This window comes from Miniopterus schreibersii, assembly GCF_964146895.1.
Source record: "Miniopterus schreibersii genome assembly, chromosome: 1".
Classification (NCBI taxonomy): domain Eukaryota; kingdom Metazoa; phylum Chordata; class Mammalia; order Chiroptera; family Miniopteridae; genus Miniopterus; species Miniopterus schreibersii.
The window spans coordinates 2,791,676-2,813,755 of record NC_138101.1 but is presented as its reverse complement, the minus strand read 5'-3'; the positions used below and the strand labels follow the sequence as shown (position 1 = coordinate 2,813,755).

General features: G+C 46.0%; 1 protein-coding gene across 3 annotated transcripts in view; it reads left to right on the top strand.

The window, feature by feature from the left end:
* The window catches only part of KIAA0232, a 68,338-nt gene that overhangs the window by 11,547 nt on the left and 34,711 nt on the right, over window positions 1-22,080 (top strand). For all 3 annotated transcript variants that reach the window (XR_013998463.1, XM_081132670.1, XM_081132669.1), the window contains exon 2: window positions 11,964-12,464. Coding sequence is in view for 2 of the 3 variants with exons in the window: in XM_081132670.1 (XP_080988796.1) it covers window positions 12,234-12,464 (231 nt within the window). In the remaining variant the exon portion in view is untranslated. The remainder of the gene's footprint in view (window positions 1-11,963; window positions 12,465-22,080) is intronic.

Sequence of the window (22,080 nt, the reverse complement as noted above, 5' to 3'; positions counted from 1 at the left end):
AGTTGTCAACCTTTTCATCTGTTGGCCACGTAAACTCATTACTAAAATTCCGCAACGCGCCAAAAAAATATTTTGCCTATCCGACAAAAAAATAGGTGTAACTTTGATTCATTCCCACCAGCCAGCTGTGGTGGTCATGTTGGCCTTTGTCGGTTTTTATTTGACAGTCTAAGGGAAGTGAGGTCAGGGGCCCTAAGTAGTCAGGTATTTCATGTTTTAAAAGTTATCGCAGCTCACTGGTTGGAAATCGCTGATCTATGCTTTTTATCAAGATAAACGTCCCAGGGGAGTGAGGGGGTTCCTGTGGATGCAGGGTGGGAGGTGCTGCAGGGTCCTGCACTGTGCCCTGGGGCTGCTGGAACGGTGCAGACCCCGCTCAGAGCAGAGTCCTCACCCAGGCTGGAGGCCAGAGGTCTGAGATCCAGGTGTCCCCAGGGTTGGTTGCTTCTGGGGATGCTGGGGAAGGGCCTGTTCTGTGCCTCTTTCCTGGCTTCTTTGTTTAGCAGTCATCTTTGGCGTTCCTTGGTTTGTGGGCACACACTCTGGGCTCTGCCTCTGTCTTCGTGTGGCCTTCTCCTCTGTGGGTCTCTGTCCACATGCCCCTCTTCTTGTAAGCACATCAGTCATCGGATTCGGGTGGAGCAGAGGTAGGTTGAAAGTGAACGATGGCTGTAAGAGAATGAAAGGGGCTATTAATTGAAAGTGACTGAGTGCCCGGGACTCTGGTTGGCACATCCATGTTTGCAAACGTAGAGCACACAGTCCGTAGAGCAGGACCGTGTGTTCTGGTTTCTCTGCTGAGCAGAAGTGACGTGGCCTTCGAGGAGAATCACTCATGCATGTCCTGAAACATGCTCTCTCTGCTTTAACTTTACTAGACACTGTGCCACCACTGCTCCAGGTTAAGCGACTTTTTTCCCCCACCGTGTCTTGTGTGTAGTAAACACAAATTAGTGGTTGTTTCTGACCTGTAGTTACTATAAGGGGAAGGGACTCTGCCGGGACAGTCAGGTCCTTTATAGATTCTTTGTTTCTTTGGGAGGCGGGTCTTCAGGAAAGCAGCTGCAGACACCTTAGCATGCAGGACACTGACTAATAGTTCTCCTGGGTCCACATCCATAGAAGGGAGGGAGGGGTTGGGTTGCCTTGCAGGCCAACCACAGGGGGAGCTGTGAAGCTAGACTAGCCCCAGGATGGACCAGATGACCAGATCTGGACACTGATCAGTCAGCTGTCGGATGGGGAGCACTCCTGCCTGGGAACGGTGAGATGTTGATGGGGCAGCTCTGAGGGGAGGCTGTCCCCGAGGGTCTGATACACCCCCAGCAGCCGGTGGTGCACCCTCCAGCAGGACCTGGCTGGTCCCGCACAGTGTCTGCCACAGCTGGACAGTGTTTTTCTTAAACAGGTTTTTTTTAAAAATATATCTTTATTGATTTCAGAGAGGGGAAGGGAGAGAGAGAGAGAGAGAGAGAGAAACATCAATGATGAGAGTCACTGATCGGCTGCCTCCTGCAGGCCCCCTGCTGGGGATGGATCCCGTAGCCCAGACATGTGCCCTGACTGGGAACTGAACTTCTGCCTCCTGGATCCTAGGGAGTTGCTCGAGCCCTGAGCCATGCCAGCCGGGCTCAACAGTTGTTCTTATTGGTTTGGTTTGATTTATTGTCTGGCCTTCTGGAAAAGCACAGGGTTAAGTCTGCCCTCCTTTCTCTGCTACTCCCCAGCCACCTCTTCCCCCGCTGTGTACAGAGAGAGCGTGTGTGTGTGTGTGCGCGTGTGCACATCAAGCATTGCTTTCCCAGAGTAAACGTGCTGGTTTCCTTAAGTTTATGTTACTTCACGTGTCATCTGTGCTAACTGCCGTTTTCTTAGTGTATGGTTGAGCCTTTCTGGGTTCTCTTTAGCAATCTATCTGCGTCTTTTCAATTCCTTGTCAGTAGCATTAAGGCCTTTGGAGCAATAGCTCATTCTCAAAAATTTGGAACCTATTTGAATTAAAAATTCTTGGTTCATTTAGTCTCCCTCTATTTCTCTGTTGAACTTTTCCTCCTCTGGTGATTTGAAGGGTTTCTTAAGAAACCCGAGGTTAGATTGGACTACCTCAGAGCAGCATGCAGTTCTCACAGAGCCAGAGCTAGCTGCAGGCGTTGCTGCTAAGTGTCCCTCTGGGTCGCTGTGAGTTGTCCTCAGATGGTCTGAGAGTGAAGATCTTGACTAGAAGCAGCTCAGCCTGCTTTTAAATCCCAGCCCTTCCTCTTTCTTGCTGTTTGGGGGAATTAATTTTCTATTCTAAGTTTTAGTTCATCTGAAAAAGGAATAATAACAGTATATACCTCGTGGGGTTGTTAGATGAAATGAAGTGCATGCAGACCACTCAGCCAGTGAGGACGACTCTGAGCTGAAGTCGCCCTGCTGGTGCTGGGGAACCACACCTACTGCAAGGGAGAGAGGCTCTTAATCACTGGCTCTGGATGCAGGTGACTGTGCTCTACCTGTGATTACAGCAAACTTCAGGTGGAGGGAATGTTCTTACCATTAAGGAATGTCTACAGAGAACACCAGCCTGCATGAGGAAGTGTGGAAACATTTCCCAGACACTCTGGTGTAAGACAAATGCCCCACTGATCCACTTCTCTGCACCACTGCTGAGGGCAGGCCGGTGCCACCCGAGAACAGCGTTAACAGGCCTAAGGACCGGAGTGCAAGAAACACCACTGTTGTTACTCCAATCCTAAGAGAATCTATAATCTTGTATCTAGGAGTAAATCTAACAGCCAAGGCCTGTGTGTCAAAAATTAAACCCGTTGTTCATAAACAGGAAGGTTCGATACTGTAAAGCAGCCAGTTTTCAAATTGTGTGTTTAACACATTTCCAGTCAGGATCCTACAGGGTTTCTCATAGAATGTGATGGCTGATTCTAAAATTACAAGAAAGAACAAAGCGCCAAGAAGAGGGAAGACACTCCTGAATCCCAAGACTTCGTGTCAGGGACTGTCACTAAGACAGGTGCTGGTGTGGGCTGAACACATCCAGCACACAGAGCCCGGACAGACCTGTGGCATGTGGCACTTGGGTACAGAGAGAAGTGAAGTAACAGATGGAGTGGAGGGAGAGCTCTAACTGATGCTGGGGCAGTGGGTTTTCCATCTAGAAAAAAATGAAATTGGGTGCTTTCTTCACAGTCCCATTTTACTGATTCTAGATCAGATAACTTGTAGATGGATTAAGTACTTAAATGTTTTATTAGATTTTATAGGGTTGTACTGTGGTGACAAAAACCCCAGATCTCGGTGGCTTAAACACCAAATAGCTCTTCCTGGCTCACATCACATTTTGGTAGCTGCACATTGGGCGCTGTGGCTCTGGTCCAGGTGTCTTCTCAGCTGAGTATCTTAAATACATTTTTGAGAATTTTGCATTGTTAATCTGTCTTTAAAGTGTTATATTTTGGGTTTTGAGGACTGTGTCTATTTCAGTGGTTGAGGGACAACTCCATTGGTAAATAGTCATATTAATGCTACTCCACTTAGGCTTGAAGTGTAGTGGGGGCTTCTAGCATGTTTCCCAGATTCAGGGTGCCTGAAAGTGCACTTAAATTAGGTAGCATTTCTAAATTTTTGGCAACTATGCCTGACACCCAGCATTGCTTGTTCCATGCAGGTGCTTCTCACGTAGCTGGCCCTCCGCCAGCCCCTGGAGCGCACCCGAGCACCACGCTGCCTTCCTGCGCCGCGGGGCCACTGGCCAGGGCTTCACTCCTCACGGCAGCTCCGCCATTAACACACCTGTAGCCATGTGTCTGTCTTTTGATCCACTAAGAGCAGCTTGGTAGTTTTGTGAAGTGGAAACAAACCCAGGGTCATTTCAGCATCTGTGAGCCCCTCCTCGCATTGTGTGTAGCGTGCGCATCGGTGGGGGAGGGGGGCCCGCCTGAGCTGCCAGAGGCATAACTGGACCGAGGCCTGCGGGGGGAGGGAGAATCTGGAAGTTTCTGACCCCAGTAAAAGGGAGCACTTATTGATTTCCTGCCTGGAGTAGAACAGTTTATGCAGATTCTTCAAAGGAAAGGAAGGAAGGAAGAATGTGCGTAATGATCTCGTTCTTGAAATACGTCTTTAGTTTAACTTTTCAACCCGGGACCTTCAGGACACACGGACCCTGGGTGACCTATGTCTTCTTCGTAACCTGGGCCTTAGGGAAGATGTTCATTCATCTGGCTAGAAGGTCGTTTCCTAAAGTGTGTGCTGAAGAGTACAGAGGGGTCCCTAATTAAATGAGGACGGGCAGGGCCACCTCTCGTTTCCCTCCTGGAGGTCCCAGGCGCTCACGGCCACAGTAAGAGTTTCAAGATGTCCTGGAATCTGCTTCTGTTTCAGCTCTGGTATTTCCCTAATTTTTGCAACAGGAAGAAGTTTTGTAGCAAAAATAATAAAAATTTGTATCACCCACAGTGCACCCCGGGGAAACTATAGCAGATTATCCTCTAAATGCTGACACTGTTCACTGAACTAGCTTTCCAGGGGCTGTAACTAGAATTCAGAGTTATACCTCAAGGTATGATTTAGTCTTTGAAACATAACCAGTGGTCGAAAACTGAAAACAAGTACTTTGGACCTATTCTGAGTTCTCAAATGTACATATTTTTGCAAAATCAAATAGAGAATTTTATTCTGATACTTTAAAATATCTAACCAGTAGAATAGGAGTGAGATAATCCTCTTAAATTTTTTATATTGAATTAGGTCTCTTATTGACAGATATTAAATAAAACATTACCCAAGTATTGCTTATTACCTGATTTTATTTTGGACAACTGGAATATGTGTTAGTTAGCTTATGGCTTTTTATAGTAACTTAAACAAAAATTGAGCCCCTGTCTTACAGTGAGTTGCAGAACTTTAAGCCACTGTTTCCCCCACTCACAGAGACTCCGAAGACAGATTACTTTGCATTTTTGATATCAGTAGTTGAAAGCTGTAGAGTTCTTATGCACAGACATGTTGACAAGCAACAGCTTAGTTTAAGCACAGTGAACTGGTATTTTTATTTGATAAAGTGTTTCATGCTGGACAAAGTGGGTTTCCCCATGTTAGAGCGTATTGCCATTCAAAAATTCTAAAAATTGACCTTGTTTTAATTTTTTGTTTCTAAATAAACTTGCTCAGAGTTTTTGAAATTTTCATTTTTTAAAGTGAAGATCAGTTTCAGTTTCTTCCAACTGAAGTTTTAAAACTTCTAAAATTTACTTGTTTCATCACTTTTCCAACAACTTTCTAAAAGCTTTTAGACTTTCATAAAAAAGAACTTTTGTTTTGATTTTTTGATTTTTTTGGTAGCTATTTTGCTGTCTTTTGCAAGAGGATGTAAGTTATACGTATCCCCTCTCCCCTTTGACCCAAAGGGCTTTATGCATATTTTTCACCCTGTAAACTGTGTCAAGGAAAGAACATCCAGCCTAAGAAAACAGTCTTATAAGAGCCTATTTGAGCCAAATTGACAATTGCCAGGAAGCAAAATCTCCCCAGGTTGAAAAATGCTCCGGAGAGTGGCAGTTTTGCAGCTTATTTTATCCATTAGAATAGAAGGAGGAGATGGAAGGGGGGTTACATCAAACCTATGGGTGGTAGATTAAGGGGGGGAGAAAGCAAAGTGGGGAAATATCTGAGGTTAGATAAAAAGTAAAATGGAGAGACACACACTTCTTTTGCATTGGCGGGTGCAGGACAGTTAACATTTACAGAGCTAGAGAGGGCCTGTGGGCAGCAAGTAACAATGTGGTCCTGGCTCTGATGCAGCGGTTGTGCCTTCGAGGTTCTAGGAGAGATACTCTGACATTTCAAAGGAACGTTATCTTAGATGCACAAGACAGTAGATAATTTCATAATTAAAGATTGACCTTTGTCAAAGAAGCTACAGGCCTAGGATGAGACTACTTACCACGACCCGTTTTAGTTAGGAATTTTTATATTCAGACCATCCTGTGTGGTTACTTTTGGTCTCTGGGTTTGTAAGACCTGCCATACAGGCCTCCCCTGAGCTTGTCAGGTTTAAAAGTATGTGGCTCCTTTTCATCCACAGCTGTCTGACTCAAACTTTGCCCCTTTTAGAGAAAAAAGGCATTTTTGTAAATCTATAAGGACTTTTATTCAGGCATAAAAAACTGCCATTTTTGTAGCCTTGCTAAAGATTTCTGACATCTAATAGATCTAGATGAACTAAGCACCTCATTGGTTATGTTTTTGTTTTATGAATTTTTTTAATATATGTTTTTGGGTTTTTTTAGAGAGAGGGAGAGAGAAACATCTATGAGAGAGAAACATAAACATCGATTAGCTGCCTTCTGCATGCCCTCTCTTGGGGATCAAGCGCAAAACCCTGGCATTGGCCTGACCGGGAATTGAATTGGAGACTTCTTGGTGCATGGGTCTGACACTCAACCTCTGGACCACACCAGCTGGGCACCTCATTGGTTATTGTAATATGATAACCTGCAAAGAAATTGTAATCTGGGAAAAGCAGCCCAGATTTTCAAACCACAAATAATAACAGATGAGTATGAATCATCAAATAACTCCCAGTCAAGTAAAAGTTAGAACTGTAACAATGTTACTTTACATAAGCAGGTCTTCTCAGTAATAGTCAGCCCAGTTAAAATGACAGGAATTTAGTGGCTGATCCTAACAGTTCTGTACAAACTTGGCAACAGCTTGGTCAGTAGGGGAGAATCTGTCCAGGTTGGATAGGAAGCTCTTCCCTTTTGTTTCGTCTCGTCACACACTGATCTAGAGCTCATTTGTTTTGTGTTAGTGGAAGTCTGTAACAGAGTGAAATGCTTGACCTCTCTGACGTCATCTTGTTCAAGCCTGCTTTGTTCCCGTGGCCTTCAGGCTAATAGCTTCTCTCAGTCTTGCATATAGACATAATAATTATTAGAGGGATTCTGTTTTAGGCTTAACTTTTACAGACACAGCCCCTTACCAGAAAGTACCTCTCCTGAGGAGGTTAAGGGAAGTATGTGTTGTTTATCAAAGATTTGCAGGAACTTCGTGACTGGACTCGCATCAACTAGAGTCAACAGATAAAGAACTATCTTCTTCTGACCCTGCTGGTGCCTTCAGTTGTCAGTCACCTCCTGCCCCTCCCATTTCCCCTTCCACTGACACAAAAGAAGCCTTAACTCTCTACTTTCTAAAGTAGATTTGAGGATTAGGTCTCCCATCCTCGCAGTTGTCGTCTTCTCGATCAATAAACTTTTCCAAGCATCAGAGCACGGGGGGGGACATGGACTTTGGAACGGTAATGTGTTTAGAACTTATGATTCTATGTAGAACGGAGTGCTTTCACGTAGATTTTATTGCTCTATAGTTGCTCTATGTTTTAAACATAGAGATTAACCGGGTCTGTTCTGTGCTGGTAATTTAATACATTCGCTAATTTCTGTTATTAAGTAGTAGTGTTATCTGTAAGAATAATTCCGCATTCATGAAAAGAGTTTGTTTTAATTGTCACTGGAGAATATATACTAATCAGTTGATTTCTGATAACTTAGTAAAAATGGAATTTCTTAATCTTTATGCAGTTCTTTCTGTTTGTATAGAAAGTACTCATGTCCCACACTAGTTTTATTTGTGACATCTTAAAAAGAAGGCTTATTCATTTCCAAGGACTTGGTCCACTTCTAGACAGGGATGAGCTGTAGGTCTGGTCATCCATTCCCAATGCCGAGGCTACAGGTGTCCATGATCAGCTTTTAGCACGTGGTCCTGTCTTCTGTGATAGAGTTTAGGTTGTAGGTTCTCTGTGATTTTCTCTTCTGGCCATAGATTGGCTCTGAGTCAGGATACCTTCCAAGAGAGTGAGCAGTACATTAGCTCCAGATTAATGTGCCAAGATCAGAAAATAACAGGCCAGGAATGTGTATCACAATCTTGTTATGTGCGTGCATCTCTGGTTTTTAGGCAAATATTATTTAGGATTTGGTGAAAAGTAGTAGAAACTTAGTATTTCAAACACCCACTTCCCTCTTTCTCTTCTTCTGTTTATCTTTTATGTCTTCTGCGCTTCCCCTTCAAAGGTGTTTCTTTATGTGAAAATCCTGTGGACACCCAAATGGAAGAATTATGAGAAGGTACTGCCATACCCTCGAATACGAGGCACTGTAACAGGTGTGCTGTGACGTGAAGAGTGAGCGGGGACCATTTAAAAATGTACAGTGACATGCATACATCCAGAGGAGTCAGCTGGAGCAAAGGGGGAGGTGGGTTTCAGTAGAGGGAACGAAGTATAAGTTGCTTCCCTAAGGGTGAAGACCAAATGCCGTTAATGCTGGATGCAAACACAGGAGAAAGCCCGAGGGTCGCCGCCTGTGTATCACTCCCGCCACGCGGGTCCCAGTGGCTGGTGCACAAAAGCCTCCAGTACGTGGCCAGGGGGGGAGTTGAGTTCCACCCTCCCCTCCACATGCTGGTATTACGAGTATTGTTTTATTTCACCTCTCTTTTTCAGAATCTATTGCCCCAATTTAGATTTGGGAAGTATTTAGTTTGGCACAGTTTGATCACCTGCCAAGGCCTAAGCGTTCTGCTAACTAGTACATGGAATATGTCGCAGTTTGGCCCTGAAGAGCTTTCAGCCTCATTTGTGAGGACCCTACATGCAGGAGGCAGTTGGAGGACAGTGTGAATGGATGTCATCGAAAGGCAGAGGTGACGGGGCCAGAGCAGTGTGGCCTTAGGTAGTTGGAGAAGGCTTCTGAGAGGAGGTGGGGCAGGTGTGGGCTCCATCGCTACTTAGGTCTGAATGTTTCAGCTGTTGTGCCTTCCGAAACCTTCTGAGCATGGTATTCTAGTCTCTCTTGTACAGGTTATTTTTTTCTTTTGCACTGTTTTAATTCACCTGTGCCTCAAATAGTCCATCTAAGTTTGCTGGAATGCTGGTTCCAACAGTGTTGAACTTGAGAGTTTCCCATCACGGAGGTCGTTGGAGCTTTGACACTGTTCTGCTCTTCCCTCATCTCCCCCATTCATGTGAGGGGTGCGGGTCTCCACCTGCTGAAGTGAGGTGAGGCCAGGAGACTTGCTCCGAATGATGGGCTGTGAGCCATCCACTTCCAGAGAGCAGCTTTCAAAGCTCCAGCACATGCCTTGGCACAGATCTCTTTCTCTGGGTCCTGGGCTGGCAGGGTTCATGGCGGGGGCCATCCTGTCATCTTGTCTCCCTGATTGTTGCACTGAGTGAATGCTGAGCATCCCTGCCAACCTGGGTTGGACATGCAGCATGTGTGAGACACAGACCTGTGTGTGAAGCTGCTGTGATCTGGGGGTTGTTGGTTTCTGCAGCATAACCTCCCCTATTTTGACTAGATAACCTTTCCAGATTTTGTCCTGGGGCTGTCCTAGTTATTCTCGGTCTTCTTGCTTGGTAGTAAGCTCCATCCGTTCCTGCTGTTCTGTACCATCTGGCTTCATTGTTGGACCTTCCGCGATCACATTCTGTAATCACATCTGACCTGTTGAAATTTGAGACCTATCAAACATAAAGGTAGATGTTTTCCAATCTTCCTCTTGGGCACATTGTTGTTACAAAGTAGCTGTGATGCCCCCATCCGGGGTGTGAAGAAGAACATCTGGAGCAGTCACAGGCACATGGGGAGGGCATGTGAACCCCTCCAAGAGCTAGGGACTCACTGCTCAGCCCAGCGCAGTCATTTGCTGGAGAGAGCCAGAGCAGCGCTTCCCCTCGAGCTCCTGCCGCGAGACGTGTCCTGCGCTCGCACAGTAGCCACCTGTTCGTGTGGCTGTCGTGCACCTGAATGGTGGCCGGTGTGCCTGAGAAGCTGATTTTTTACTTAACTAGATAGCACTAGGTGACCAGTGGCTGCCATGGGAGACAGTGAGTGAGACCCCAGAACAACATTGGGGTAACATAGCGTTAGATGAAAAAAGAATATAAACCATTATTATTCATGTTGAGGTAATAAAGACGCCTGAGTTCTATACAGAGGAAGAAACAAGGTTATGCTCACAGCAAAGCACTAACGGACTTGTTAGTGTGGGAAGTTACGTGTGGGTCCTTCTCTATTAAAAAGTGGTGTAGAAAACTTAATAATAAGTGCACGTGCCAAACTTGAGCAGAAAAAAAGAAGTGCTTGACGCTAAAAGAACGTCTCAGCAGGTGACTATGTTGGATAAACAGAGGCCCAGATTTTAATCCACAAGCTCCACATTTACGTTTGGGCCATTGAGCCCGATCAGTGACATTTGCCACCTGGAGCTCTTGAATCAGTTGTGATGTCACACGAGGAAATTGAGAAAACATTCCACAAATAATATGTATGTACCATGTCAAAGAGAGATTACATTTTTGAAATAACTTATGTGTTTTCAGCAAACCTAGTGTATATATTCAGTAGATTGCACAGGAGAAGGGAAACACTGCGATCCTTGAATTAAGCTGGCCCGCATCTGCTTGAGGACTGGAGCAACTGCGCTGTGGCGTGTATGTGTCGCAGCTCATGGGAGACACGCTTGTGCTCCCTGAATAACGGATCCCGACTGGGAGCTATGATTGGGGTGGTTTTCAGTGATGTATGTGTTGTTATGAAGAGTGGAAGAAGGTAGCACTGTGTTTCTTAGAACACTGTTACATAAGGGGTGAGATTTTGGAAGGTCACGAGCATCTTCAGATGACCCTCATCCCATTCCCCCCCCAAACCCTTTCTTACTAAATTACTCATTTGAAATTTGTGTCATGACCACGTCTTGTCTGTTTGTTGGAAAAGTATTTACTGATGGAATAACTTAGATATCTAGATGTGTTTTCTTTTTTCCTTAATCGACAATTTATTTGGGACTCATAATACCACTGAAAACATGTGGACATGTAGAAAAAGCTGACTGCTTTTATTTTTTAAATTCAGTTTGTTATGCTGGTTCTGTATTCTGTCATAAACAGCACAGGGCCCTGGGGGGCGTGGGGTTTCCTGGGCAGTGTCATGGGAGAGGCGGGGCTTGACAGGTGTTACCCTCTTACCACCTTCACTTCCAGGCTCAGGTTAGTATTAGGCCCCAAGGCTGTAATTGATCCCACGCCTGCATAGAGTTGCCCCAGTCTTTGGGGGGTGATTTTTATTCACAACCAGGGCTATTTTTAATCCTGGAGTCCTTAAAGTGGCAGGAGACTGTACACTAGGCCACAGAACAAGCCCAGGGTTGCTGCACTCCTGACTGTGTGCCCTGTGGGGCAGCATGGCCTGGTGCAGAGGTTGCTGTGCGGATGTGCACAGACTCAACCCCAGATGGATGGCGGGGAGTCTGCTGTGTTCCTGGGCCTACCCTCCACACTGAGCTCTGAGTTCTGTGCAGTGTCCTGTGAATTTGTAGGAGACAATAGGGTGGTCCTGACCTGGTGACGCTGCCAGGACTGGGCCATACAAACGAAGGCAGTTCTTTAAGGACAGCACGGAAATCAGTTGTTTTTTCTAAAAAGCCAATACAGTTTACATAATTACTATTCTCATATTAGTGAAGAAACCTACAGGATTAAGCAAATATAAAACAAATGGGGAGGGTAGTTTATCATACTTTCCATTTGTATGCCAGTTTTTCTCTCACCTACTACTTGAATGCTTCCTAAAGAAATAGGAAGTCTCTTGCTCTGGCCGGTTGCTCACTGGTTAGAGCATCGGCGCATGGACTGGAGAGTCTCGGGTTTGATTCTGGCCAAGGGCACGTACCTGGGTTGCAGGCTCGATCCCCAACTGGAGTGCATGCGGGAGGCAACCAGTTAATGTCTCTCTCTCTCCTCCCCCTCCCACTCTCTAAAAATTAATGGAAAAATCCTCAGGTGAGGGTGAACAACAACAGAAAAAGAGGAATAGTTCATTTGGGTTTTTTCACAAGACCAGTAACTCAGTTTATACTATACATGATGCATACCGTCTTCTCTCTCGTTTTCATAGGTCCTGCCGGAGACTCACATTTGGCCTCCATGTGAAATTAAAGTGAACATCCCACCTGTGTGTGTGTTGCTGTCGGGATGCTGTGCTTACTCCTGGTCATGCTTGAAGAGGGAAGTTCCATGCTAGACGGCTGACTGCCAGCAAATCAGCGCTCATCCTCCATGTCCCGCGTCTCTCCTGCCTCCTGGAGTGAAAATCCCCTCCACATACCAACAGAATATCAGCTACAGAAAATGCTCTGCGTTTTAAGGATGTCAGCCACCTAGATTCATGCGCCCCATCTGTACACTTGTCGTGGATGGTTTACCATCTGAAAGCTCCTCCAGCTCTCATCCAGGCCCAGTATCTGTCTCTGAAATGTCTCTGCTTCATGCGTTGGGTCCAGTGCAGACCTGGCTGGGACAGGAGCTGGAGAAATGTGGCATCGATGCCATGATTTACACTCGGTATGTCCTCAGTCTTCTGCTGCACGACAGCTACGACTACGACCTGCAGGAACAGGTATGTACGCTTTAGGTGTTTGGTGGAAAGTCACGCTTGTCTCCACATTAGCATCTCTCTCCATAGAGCGCAGACTGCGCTGTCCCCCCTTCTAGCTTGGCAGAGAGCGGCAGTGAGCTGAGCCACAGAGCATACTTGTCAGCTCTTCACACGCAGACCCGCCCAGTGTGGTCATGTCTGGGCAGACGCTGGGTCTCGTCACAGGCTGGTGGCAGTCTGGCTACCGGTGGCCTCTGAGTGACACTGCTCCGGAGTGTTGTTTCTGCTAGTCAGGACCATCCCACCTGTGATTGGACATTTTAGCTATTGTGTCAATTGTGCCTCTTAACACTGCACAGTTTAACATCCATTTCATCTGCAAGAATCATGCTCAGCTGCTTATTAACCACCGTGTGTGTCACAAATCTGCAGACTTACAAATTTGGTAAAGCACTTAACTTTGGCATAGTCATTGTGTTCTACCTGGTAACTCAGCCATTATAACATTTTATTTGACTTCAGTGCTGAATTTAAAGGGAGAAAGCAACCAAATCTAGGTTCTTCAAAAAAAATCTCACCTTCAGTCTCTCTCCAAGAGGTGCTCCCGAGAGTGAGGTCGCCAAAAGGGAAATGGAGCCCGCAGCAAGCATGGGCTCTGGGTGACTTCTGTGCACACATTTCACACAAAGTGGGGTGTTTGGTGGGCAGTTTATGTTGTTGTTTAAACCACTGTTACTAACACCAACAACAGGAAGAGTTTCAGAAGGAGCTGGCTTTGCTCTTTAAACCACAGAAGAGCCTCAGCCGTGCGTGCAGAGGGTTTCACCAGTGTGCTTACCGTGTTCCTGCAGCTGCCGTGGAGAAAGTATTCCCTCCCTGCGGGGGTCTTCACCTGCCCGGCTGCATGCACCACGTTCCCCTGCTGCCAGGGCTTTCTGCCGTGGCTGGTGAGAATTAGGTCAAAGTTTTCAGGGGACTAACTTATAACCTGATAATTAGGAATGTGTTATTTTGGTCAGTATTTTGTATAAGGACACCAAGGCTCTATTATTTTTTCATTATCTTTCCAGTAAATGTAAAATATACTTCTTTAAGGGCAAGTAAAATGTTAAATCTATAAACATGGAAGAAATTTTATTTCCAGAAATGAGGAAGCTATTTCTTTTAACTCAAAAATCATGTACTCTTAGAATTATACATTAACATCAGCCTAAAATATTTAATAAACATCAATAAATTTGCTAGCACAAGGTACTTATGTGCGAGGTGCCATAGAACATTGAAAAGGGCATAAAATGTAGGCCTACTGTTAAGGTTCTAGTTGAACACATCTTTGATGAGACAAGTTTGTGAGTCCCTCCAGTTTTCGTATCGGTGGGGCTGGAATCAGAGGTCATGGCAGCTCTCTGTGCCGGCTGTGCTGGGTCCTCCGTCCAGAGCCCAGGTGTCTTTAGGAAACAGGACAGATAAAGGTTAGTGAAAACAGAACATGCCTGGAGTTACAAGGACAATCCACATGGAAGTAAAGACCCCTAAAATACTCTTCACCCTAGCCCAGGGCAGGAGTGCCGAGTCCCACGCTGATGGGGAAGGTCACCTAAGAGTCACTCAGCACCTCCATTACTTTCCCATGACTGGAGGGGATGCTGTGCTCACTGTGTCTCCAGAAAGAGAGTTCGCATAGAGCCGAGGGAATTTCTCTAACGGGAGGAAGAAAAGGGAAGGGCCTCGGCTCACCCATGGTTTAGAGTCCAGCCACCAGTCACGCTCGCCAACCATCAGGAGGAAGTACGCCACCCTTCCACTATCTCTGGGTCAGACTTACGGTGACCTAGACCCGCAGTTGGAGGTCAGCCTACTCCACTTTTGGGTGTTCATTTCATCACATCCCTTCTGCCACCACACAGTTCTTGAATTAGTTGAACCTAGACTTTAAAATGGCCAGTTTTAAAGCCATCGCTTCAACTCCTAGCCTTACCTGCCATGATTAATCCATTGTTTTTCCCAGTCTTAGTTAAACAAATGCTTAAAAAACTCTTGAGTTCTGAGAAACAGACTTTGGTCTCAGCTGCCCAAGATGGTTAGGTGGGAAGTGAGGCTGACCAGACCCTGGTCCTGATTGAGGCTGAATAACTAACAGTGACATGTAAACCTCTGGGCAGGGCTGTAAGTAGTGTGGCACTAGCTGATGACTGTAATTCTGGAGAGCAGCTGTCTCCTAATGCGTCACAGTTTTACTTCCACACACTTTTTTTTCTTTTTTTCTTTTGGTCGTGATTGCCATACTCTGGTAAATGTACTCTCAGATAATCAGGAATTCACTATATATCATTTTAAAATGAAATATAAACTGCCCAGCTGGTGTGGCTCAGTGTTTGAGCATAGACCTAGGATTCAGGAGATGGCAGTTCGATTCCTGGTCAGGGCACGTGCCCCAGTTGCAGGCTCGATCCCCAGTAGGGGATGTGCAGGAGGCAGCTGATCAGTAACTCTCATCATTGATGTTTCTATCTTTCCCTCTCCCTTCCTCTCTCTGAAATCAATACAGACATATTTTTAAAAAAATGAAATATAAACTACTTTCTAATGGACTCTTTAAGGCCCATGTCACCTGATAATTCCCAATGAAAACAATATCATCTCCCAAACTTGACCATATTTCTACTGCAAAGCTCTTCGTTATAGTTATTAGAGTTTATTATCTTTCGCAGGAGATAAGATTTTTTTTTAGCCTCATTGGAGAATATTTTTTCCATTGCTTTTCAGAGAGAGTGGGAGAGGGAGAGGAGGGAGAGAGGGAGAGGACACATCGATGTGAGAGAGACACATCGATTGGTTGCCTCCTGCACACCCTCCAGATGGGGATTGAGCCTGCGACCGAGGTACGTGCCCTTGGCCAGAATTGAACCCAGGACCCTTCAGTCCATGGGCCAACACTCTAACCACTGAGCCATGCTGGCCAGGGTGGAGACAAGATTCTCTGGGCAGAAATCATATGTTCATCTTTTTAAAAAATTAAGCTTCTTGAGAAGTAGCTTCAAACATCAGAACAGCGATACTAGTACAAACGACTCTGATGTACGCTTGCTCAGTCATCAGCTGCTAACATTTCCTGCTTTTGCTGTATTTCTCTCTCCTTTTGATGCCCCCTTATCCTAAATAAACAAGCATACTTTTCTTACAGTCGGACTTTCTGTTAGCCATAGTGCAGTTGTAAAATACGAGAAAGTTGACATCGACACATTTATCACATGACACTGTCAGTGTTCGGTTCTCATCAGGCTTCCCAGTGCCGCCTTCATTGTGGCTTTCCCTCATCTAGGACCCAGTTTGAGGTCCACAGTGGCCTCAGTGTCACATCTCTTTACCCTCCTTTAGTCTGGAGCGGTTCCTTGTCTTTCCTTTGTCTCTCATGACACATTTTTGAAGAGTACGGGCCAGTTTTGTAGAATATTCCTTCCTTTGGACTTGTCTGATATTTCCTCCTGTTGAGAGTCAGCTCATGCGTCTGTGGCAGTAACATCGCATAAGCTTGACTTTTCCTGCTCTTTGGCGCATCACAGCACACACGTCAGGCTGTTTCATGCCCGGCAGATAGTGTCGGCTGGGTCTGCACCATAAAACCCAACCCACTTCTCTGTAATTGTCAGGTGAGCCAGGAGAAGAGACTTGGATAGTTTTACCATCCGTGGGTGATCCCACCTTAGTCAGTTACTGCTTTGGTGGTTGCAGAATGGTGGTTTTTCTAACATAGCTGCCCCCTTTACATTTAGTGGTTGGCATTCTCCTGCAGTGCCTTCATCTTTTTAAAATCAGGTGCCCCACCACACAGGGACATGATAGCATAGCATGCCCAGCAGTGCTGGCCACTCATATATAGGGACTGTTGTATTCGGTCCTCATACCACACTTTGAAGGTGTTACTTTCCCTGTTTTTACTCACATGGAAATGCACATTCAGAGAGGTTGGATGATCTGTCTGAGGCCATGTGGTTAGTGATGAGTCAGGATTTAAACTCAGGCCTGTCACACCCAAATCATGTGCCCGTTTTTTATGCCTGATAAGTTTGTTTTTGTTTGTTTTCATATATAACAAATGTTGAATGGATGACATATAAACATTCTTATAAAGGTAAGTTCTAAAAACTATGTGGAATTGGCTTACTGTTTAAAGCACTTGTGGATTTTAGAAGTGGGGAAATTTATTTGTCGTCTCAGTTCAAAGGTGAATTATGAGTTGAGCCCCTGTAGAGTAAAAGTGAATGAATGACATGGTGGCTGCGTTGCCAGGAGACTGGTGCATTAGACTGGGTCCCAGAACTCTTCAAATAGATTTGTGTTACATTATTTGCAAAAATTGTATAGTCTTACTTAAAAATGGCTAAAAGGGAAACTAGAGTCTAGAAACTCAGAAGGTGGAAGCTCTGTCTTGAGGTTGTGCGGGATTGACGGTCACCAGCAGTTCCCGTGCTGTCTCGAGGCGGAGGTGGGGCTGCTGCTCGCCGTCCTTCTGACTGCAGTCTTCGTTTTCCTCTACACCTGCTTGGGACCACCACCCAGGAGTTTATTGAGGTGTTTCTTTTGTCTTTCATTTCAATGTTCTCAGCATCACCAAGTCTTTATTCGTCAGGAGTCTGTGATTATGACCTGCAGCGTGGTTTGGTTTAAACAGAATTGATGGTAAAACGAGCTCGTGTGTCACTTGCTGTGTGCCAGCGGGAGTCTCCGCTCTCACCTCCCATGCACAGGGGCTCATTGAACCCTCACAGTGACCCTGCGGTCCCCATTTCATAGGTTAAGCTACTCACAGAAAGTGGCTAAGTCACTTGCCCAGGGTCACACAGCTAGTAAATTTTGACACATTTCTTGGTGTAAAAACTTGCAATTTCAGGGGGTAGGGCTGGCCTCAGTGGCATCTGTGCCCCATTCTAAAGCTTGACATCTCTGTTGCCTTTATTCTCAAGCTCCACCCCTCCACTCTCTGCTGCGTCCCACCCGAGGGGTGAGCGTTCCTGCCACTCCTTGTCCTCGCCAGCACTTGTGGTGTCCGTGTTCCAGCTTCTGGCCATTCTGATAGGTGTGTAGTGGTGTTGCATTGTTTCAATTTGCGTTTCCCAGATGACATATGGAGCCTCTTTCCTATGCTCATGTCATCTCTGTGTTTGCTTTGTGAAGTGTCTGTTGAGGTCAGTGTTGGGTTGTTTTCTTATTATTGAATGTTTAAGAGTTTTTTGTATATTTTGAATAACAGTCCTTTATCAGATGTGTCTTTTGCACATGTTTTCTCCCAGCCTGCGGCTTGTCTTCTCAACCACTTGATGTTGTTCACAGAGTAGTTTGTATTTTAGTGAAGTTAAACTTAACTCGTTTTTTCTTCGATGGCTTGTCCACTAGTTACTTTGATGGCTTGTGCACCAGGTGCTTCGGTGGCTTGTGTACCAGGTACGTCGGTGGCTTGTCCACCAGGTACTTCGATGGCTTGTGCACCAGGTACTTCGGTGGCTTGTGCACCAGGTACTTCGGTGGCTTGTGCACCGGGTACTTCAATGGCTTGTCTACCAGGTACTTCGATGGCTTGTGCACCAGGTACTTCGGTGGCTTGTCTACCAGGTACTTCGGTGGCTTGTGCACCGGGTACTTTTTAAAGGAGGGTATTTGTTTACTTGTTTAGTTTGTCTTGCCCTCAGCCTTTCTTTGACCACTGGATGTAAAATAGAAGCCTTCCGTTCTCAGTTCTTCTTACTACTTTATTTTTTCCATAGCTACACACTGAGGCCTGCCCTTCAGAGAAGTTACTGCACTTACTCCCTCTCCCCCAATTTTCTCGTTGTGGTAAAATACACATCGTAAAAAATTCACCATCTTAAACATTGTTTTAAAAAAGTTTTTATTGATTTCAGAGAGAGGAAGGGAGAGGAAGAGGGAGAGAAACATCAATGATGCGAGAGTCATTGACCAGCTGCCTCCTGCATGCCCTCTACCAGGCACAGCCCGAAACCCCGGCATGTGCTCTGACCAGGAATTGAACCTGCGATCTCCTGGGTCATAGGTTGATGTTCAGCCAACTGAGCCACACTGGCCAGGCCCATCTTAAACATTTTTAAGTGTACAGTTTATTGGTATTAAGTACATTCATAAATGATGTGCAGCCATCACCACCATCCATCCTCATAACTCTTTTCATCTTGTAAATATAAAACTCTGTTCCCATTAAATAAACTTCCCACTCTCCTCTTCCCCCAGCCCCTGGCAACCACCATTATACTTTCTATCTTTATGATTTTCACTACTCTTATGGTCCTCATATCAGTGGAATCGTGTAGTATTTGTTTTTGTGTGGCTGGTTTATTTCACTGAGCATAATATTCTCAGGGTTCATCCAATTGTAGCATGTTTCAGAATTTCTTTCCTTTTTAAAGCTGAATAATATTCCATTGTATGGATATTGCACATTTTGCTTATCCATCCATCCATCAGTGGACAGTTGGGTTTATTCTACATTTTAGCTGTTCTTTTATGAATAATGCTGCTGTGAACATGGTGTACAAATATCTCTGAGACCCTGTGGAAGTGGTTGGGTGGTGCTTCAACATGGTCTGAAGCTGTCTACTGGGTGTTCTGGCTCTGGGGCCTCCTGGGAGGTGCAGGCCAAAGTCATCTGTCATCTGTGCTCTGCCCAAGGCCACCTGGCTTGAGATACAAAGTGATCTGCAGATGGCTGCTACTTGTGCTGGGCTTGGAGGTGCCCAGGAGAGGCCTGGCCATGAACCGTGGCTGGCTGCTGCCAGTGCTAGGCCTGGGGCCATTTAGCAGGATGTCTGGGGCATGCTGAAGCCAGATGCTGCTTGTTTGAGAGATTTTAGCAAAGTCTGAAGCGTGAGCCCAGACAGGCCATTCCTATGGAAAAGCCACTGGAAACAGCTTAGGTGGACCCACAACTTTGGGGGGCGGAGTCTCAGGGAATCACCAGGGCGGGGCAAACAGTGATAGCCAGGTGATGGGGACTCAGATGTGGGGGAGGGCTCATCAAAGGAACAGCGGCCTCTGCCAGTACTTCTGTCTGGCAGAAAGCTGCCCCCAGGTCTTGCCCTGGTGCCAGACAATTCAGTTCCTCCCAATGTGTTCCTGGTGCCTTTCAAGCTGCTGCACCAGTGCTGGAGCTCAGAGGGAGTGAGTCAAAGTAATTTCATGTATGGGGCCCTTTATTTATTTTTTAAAAATATATCTTTTTATTTCAGAGAGAGGAAAGGAGAGGCAGAGAGAGAGAGAGAAACATCAATGATGAGAGTCATCATTGATCGGCTCCCTCCTGCACACCCCGACTGGGGATGGAGCCCGCAACCCCGGGCATGTGCCCTGACCGGGAATCGAATCCCGATCGCCTGGGTCTTAGTCGACGGTCAACCGCTGAGCCACGCCTGGCCGGGCTGTATGGGACCCTTTAAGAGGAACTGCCTGGGACCCCTCTCTCATTCAGCCTTCATCCCTGCTGTTTTTTACAGCCAGAAGTTATGGGGACTTCTCTTCCCAGCACTGGAACCCTGGGCTGGGGGGCCTGGTGTGGGGCTGATATCCTGGCTCCTCAGGTGGGACCTCTGCAGCCAAGATATCCCTCCCAATTTTTATCTGTCACACGTGTGTGTGGGACCACCGGGATCTGCGCTTCCGCCCCTCCTGCCAGTCTTGATGTGGCTGCTGCTTTAAATCCCTAGTTGTAGGTCTTGTGTTCAGCTGGCCTTCAGGCGGTTCTGCATGACGACTGTGAAGTTTAGTTGTAATTTTGATGTGGTTGTGGGAGGGTGCGATTACAACGTTTACCTGTGTGCCATCTTTTCAATTTTCATGAAGCCCATTTTGGCAAATTTTTTTTCTGTTGCCTTTGCCTTTAGTGCCATATCCAAGAAATCATTGCCAAGTCCCATGTCATGAAGCTTTGCCCTATGTTTCTTCCAAGAGTTTTTATAATTTTAGCTTTTACACACAAATCTTTGATCTATTTTGAGTTAATTTTTGTGTGTGGTGCAAAGTAGAGATCCAGCTTTATTTTTTTCCATGTGAAGATCCTGTTTTCTCAGCACCAGTTGTCGAAAAATTGTCCTTTCCTCATTGAATAATCTTACCACTCCTGTTAAATCATTTGACCGTACGTATGAGGGTCTGTTTCTGGGTTCTGCTTTATTCCATTGGTCTGTGTGTCTGTCTTTATACCATTACCACACTGTTTTGATGATTGTACTTTGTTGCCGTTTCTTTTAAATCCCCTAATTGCATCTTTTAGCTCAGAATCCATCATTTTGGCGATATAGCCGGATTATTATATTCCTATATTTGTCCACAAATTAGGTAAGAATAATCCTGGCACCAATTGCTAGGTGAGGCTGAGCACTGTGCGCATCTGCTCTTCAGCCCCCTTGTTACATATTCTTGCTGCATAGACTGTATTTCAAAAAACAGCCACTCAACAGACATTCATTAAATTAACTTTACGCATAAAGAGTATGAAAATATGTTCAGAGTAGGAGTTGGTGCTAACGATGGGCACACAAATTCATGTCCACAAACTCTCTAAGACACCATAATAAAATGTGGGTTTTTTTTATAAAATCTTTTCATGAAATAGAGAAGATGTTTTGGATGTAAATATCGTATTTAATGCACATTCTGCTCTTGTGCTCACCATGTGCATGCCCATGACATGCTGGACACTGGCAGAACCAGGAGTACAGAGATGACCAGGGTGGTCCCTGCAGGCAGCTGCCAACCTAGGGATGTGTGAATCCCCTGGCTGCACAGAGCGTGGGCCCTGTGCGTGGTGATGGGGGCAGTGACAGGAGGTGGCACTGGAGCCCTCTTGAGGCAAGAAGAAAGGAAGAGTGCTCACCAGGCCATGGGATCAGGAGGGGCCTGGGCTTGAGAGGCCGGAAGGGTGGGGGGGGATCCTGGGAGGTGGTTTGAAGAGCCTGCTCATGCCGTGCTGGGGGACTTAGGTTTCAGTCCCCGAGACAAAAAGACCCATTGCTGTATATAGCTGGCAGTACCCAGTGGCTCGCAGGGTGGCAGTGCGCTGGCTGGGCAACTGAAGGCAGGGAGGCCAGTGAGGACACTGCCCCTGTTGGCTGGAGCCCTGGTGGGGAGAAATGGATGCAGTTAACCTGAAATTGTGCTTGTTTAATTGGAGCCACTCATTTTTTAGCGGCAAACTGCAGTCCTTCTGGGCAGTGAGAAGTAGATTTATTACCGAGGACTTTCCTTAATTTCTAGCGCTATCTTTCATGTACTAACAGCCAAACATTGGCTAAATCGGGGAAGAAGCCTCAAAACGGAACGTTCTGGAGCGGGGCTAGCCCAGCCTGGCTCCATCTGAGCTCCACAGTGACGTCTAGGCTGTGCTACCCCCTGCCTGCCACCTCTGTCAGTGGGCGTCGCAGCCAGCTCCCTGGGGGTAGAGAGCAAATGACAGTGGCACAGCATACTTTCTTTCACGCACTATCTGGAGGATGTGCGCCTTACATTCCCAGCAGAACTTCTTTTTCTCACTTCCTATGGGTCACATACCTCTCTCTGAGCCAATCTTGGGTTAAAGGGATGAAGCATGCTGATTTGTATTAAGCCAGTTGGGACTGGGAGATGGAGTGGC